Source organism: Rattus rattus, chromosome 4, assembly GCF_011064425.1.
Source record: "Rattus rattus isolate New Zealand chromosome 4, Rrattus_CSIRO_v1, whole genome shotgun sequence".
Classification (NCBI taxonomy): Eukaryota; Metazoa; Chordata; class Mammalia; order Rodentia; family Muridae; genus Rattus; species Rattus rattus.
Window position 1 is genome coordinate 90,930,189 of NC_046157.1, and position 3,289 is coordinate 90,933,477.

The 3,289-nt window shown below is 48.3% G+C and overlaps 1 protein-coding gene across 1 annotated transcript; it reads left to right on the forward strand.

Annotated features, from left to right (window-relative positions):
- Window positions 1–23: 23 nt before the first annotated feature.
- Window positions 24–1,670, forward strand: LOC116898428 (endogenous retrovirus group K member 6 Gag polyprotein-like). The gene has a single exon (XM_032899706.1). It carries the CDS (start codon window positions 24–26, stop codon window positions 1,668–1,670), a length of 1,647 nt encoding a protein of 548 aa, XP_032755597.1.
- Window positions 1,671–3,289: the final 1,619 nt, after the last annotated feature.

Here is a 3,289-nt window from a genome sequence, read left to right on the forward strand (position 1 = left end):
CGAAAAGGAAAATTTTTCGCGCCATGGGAACTGCGAATTCTACTTCACAGCTAGCTGATCAGATAGTTACTTTGCTCGAGCAACAGGGAATTGGTGTAAAGGAAGAAACAGTTAAAGAATTTATTAAAACATTAGAAAGGACTAGTCCTTGGTTTGTTCATTCAGGAGGGCTTAATATTCCTGATTGGGAACAGGTTATGAGAGATTTACAAAGAATGCTGCGGAGATGTGGCCCCGAGAGCATTCCTGCCGCCACGCTTTCCTTGTGGAGATTGGTCAAGGATGCTCTCATGAGCACTAACGCTAAAATTAGGGGACAGATGTCAGAGATAGAAAGAACATCTGGAGCGGCGCAAGATGATCCCTCTCATAGGTCCTTACAAACCTCTGATTCAGATCAGGAGTCTTGCTCCGAGGATGAGGAAGGAGAGACTTCAGTAGAGGAAATAGAGGTGCCTAAGAGGAAGATTAATAAGCACAGGGCCACTGAGAGATCAAAATCTCGTCCCCCTAGTGTAAATCCCTTCTTTACAGGAGAAGGAGCTACTGCTCCTCCTGCCTATAAACCCTATTCTTCCTTGGAGTGGTGTTGTGAAGACAAGGCTACAAGGAGAGGGGTAATTTTCCCTGAGCCTCCCCTTGGACAAGGAGCGGCGTATCCGGTTGTTGAGGTCCCGGACCCCAACAATGCAGGTCAATCCAGAAGACAACATGCTCCTCTGAGTTTTAAGGAGTTGAAAAACCTGAAAGAGGCAGTTTCTTCCTATGGTCCCCTTGCTCCCTTTACTTCTGCCATTTTTGAGTCCTATGTTGCATCCACTCTGACTCCTGGAGATTGGCAACAGTTATGTAGGGCAGTATTGAGTGGTGGAGACTTTCTATTATGGAGGGGAGAATTTCAAGAACAGTGTACACAATTAGCTAGACTTAATGCGCAAGCAGGATTTCCCCAGAGGGATCTAGAAATGTTGACGGGAACAGGGCAATATGCGACCCTTCCAGCCCAGATTCAATATGACCCTGCCGTTTATGCTCAAATTTCCACAGCGGCAGTTAAAGCTTGGAAGGCCCTGCCCAATAAAGCAGCTGGAGAACAATTATCGAAGGTCGTACAGGGACCCTCGGAACCTTTCCAGGAATTTGCGGATAGATTATTACAGTTGGCTGGGAAGCTCTTTGGAGATATTGATACAGCTATGCCTTTAGTGAAACAATTGGCGTATGAGAATTCTAATAAATGGTGTAAGGAGGTTATTAGATCTCATAAGAATAAGAGTTTGATTGACTATATTAGATTGTGTAAAGAAATTGATGGGAATTATGTGATGGGACAGGTCATGGCTGCGGCCATGCGGAAGGGAAACGGAGGAACCAGGGCTTGTTTCAGGTGTGGACAACCTGGACATTTTAAAAGAGTGTGCCCTCAGAACAGAAAGATAGGAGACTCTGGATTATGCCCTCGGTGCCGTAAAGGCCATCACTGGAGAAGTGAGTGTAGATCTAAGGAAGATGTTGAAGGGCAGCCTTTAAACCTTCCGGGAAACGGGAGACGGGGCCCGCTCCGGGGCCCACAAGCCAGAGTGTACGGAGCCATGAATACTCCTGGGGTAGAACCTACCCAGACACAGTTTATCCCTCAGACCAATCCCTTTTTGTCAGGACCTGGTTAAAACAGGGGACCGGGTTCCCACCCTGCTAAATCCTGCCTTTGTACCACTCTATATTTTAAACTTTTTGTTAGTAGATAAGAATAATTGTTCAGCAGCTGATAGACATTGGAGAGGAAAAAGAAATAAGGAAGGTCTGGTCCGTTGGAAAGATTTGACCTCAGGATTATGGAAGGGACCTGACCCTGTCTTAGTTAGGGTTAGGGGATCTGCTTGTGTTTTTCCTAGAGATGCCGGAGCACCCATTTGGATCCCTGAACGTTGCATACGTCCTGTCTCCACGGAATCCGGTACCGGTGGAGATCGTGATCCTGATACCAGTAGGAACAAGGAACACACTTCAGTCACCAGTGATGCCCACCGTTAGGACGCCGGAAAAAGCAGCTGTCCTGCTCGCTGACACCAAGACTCAGCTCTCCTGGCTGGCTCGCTGCTGCCTGCTGGAGAAGACTGGACTCCAGCTGTTACCCCTGCCCCCCTCATTCCCTTTTGCTGCCTTAACTGGTGTTTTTATTTTGCAAATGCTACCTGCGGGAAGCTGCTCTGGACTGGGGAACTCTGCCCCGGTTATGCAGATAGATCTCAGACGTGGTTCCATTGTCTGCGGGTTGTTCCAGAGATCCTGAACTGTCCTGGGAAAGACCTCGTTATTTTCGCTGCTATTGTAGCAGCCATAATCGCTGCAGCCATTCTGTCTGCAGTGTCTGGAGTTACCCTCCCTCATTCTATTGTTAGGCAAACACAGTGGGTGAACTTTCTGGAGTAGTTGCTAACAATTGGGAATTCTAAATTTTATTACAGGAGCGGTTTGACCATGGCCCTTGATGTTACGGCCCTTTGGCCCTAGGGCCCTTGTGCTTCTTTTCACATGCTGAGGAGAACCAGTAAGGCATTGTACTTGATTAGGTGCCCACTACTTATCAGGAGAGGCTCGACTTCCGCAATCTCCTAAATTATTATCATCTGGCTCCTACTTTTTCACCCCTGGGCTCAAGTAAGAGGAATGAGAAGATGACCCGATGTAGTTTCCTCAGTGACGGGCAACTTCCTCTGACCCTTGACCAATCTAGACACGGACCCTTGAGGGCGACAAGGTGATTCTATGTCAGATAGGCTGGGGTTCGAGAGGTTGATCCTAAGACAGAGGTGACTACGCCCCGCTTTAAACGTGACGGGCCGGCCAAATGCCCTCTGCCCAGTTTTCTCCCTCCCTAAACACACGCAGTTAACCCAGAACAGTGTGTTACAGCAGAAGTTCATTGCTCGCCATTGGGGTGCAGTCCTAACTGCAGGAGTGGCTTGCCATGGCCGAGCTGGGCACTCTGTGTGACATGTCTGATTTCTCTCAGACCACTACTTCCACCTTATGGTTCCTATAGAAATCGGAGGAGTTGTGGGAGTTTTCTAATTGGGATTTGGGGCCTAGCTGCTCTTGTCACTTTCGCTGGCCTTTGTCTTAGATTATGGATCAAAAAGCCTCTCCCTGTTATACGCACAAGTAGTTTGAGGATGTTTTCAGCGAACAAGTCCCTTCTAGGTCTCAGCAAGGTTTGACCTGCTGAGCCCCTGCCTTTGCATGTGGAAGCCTTTTGTCCCCAACTGGGAGCAGTCTGGCCAGGTAC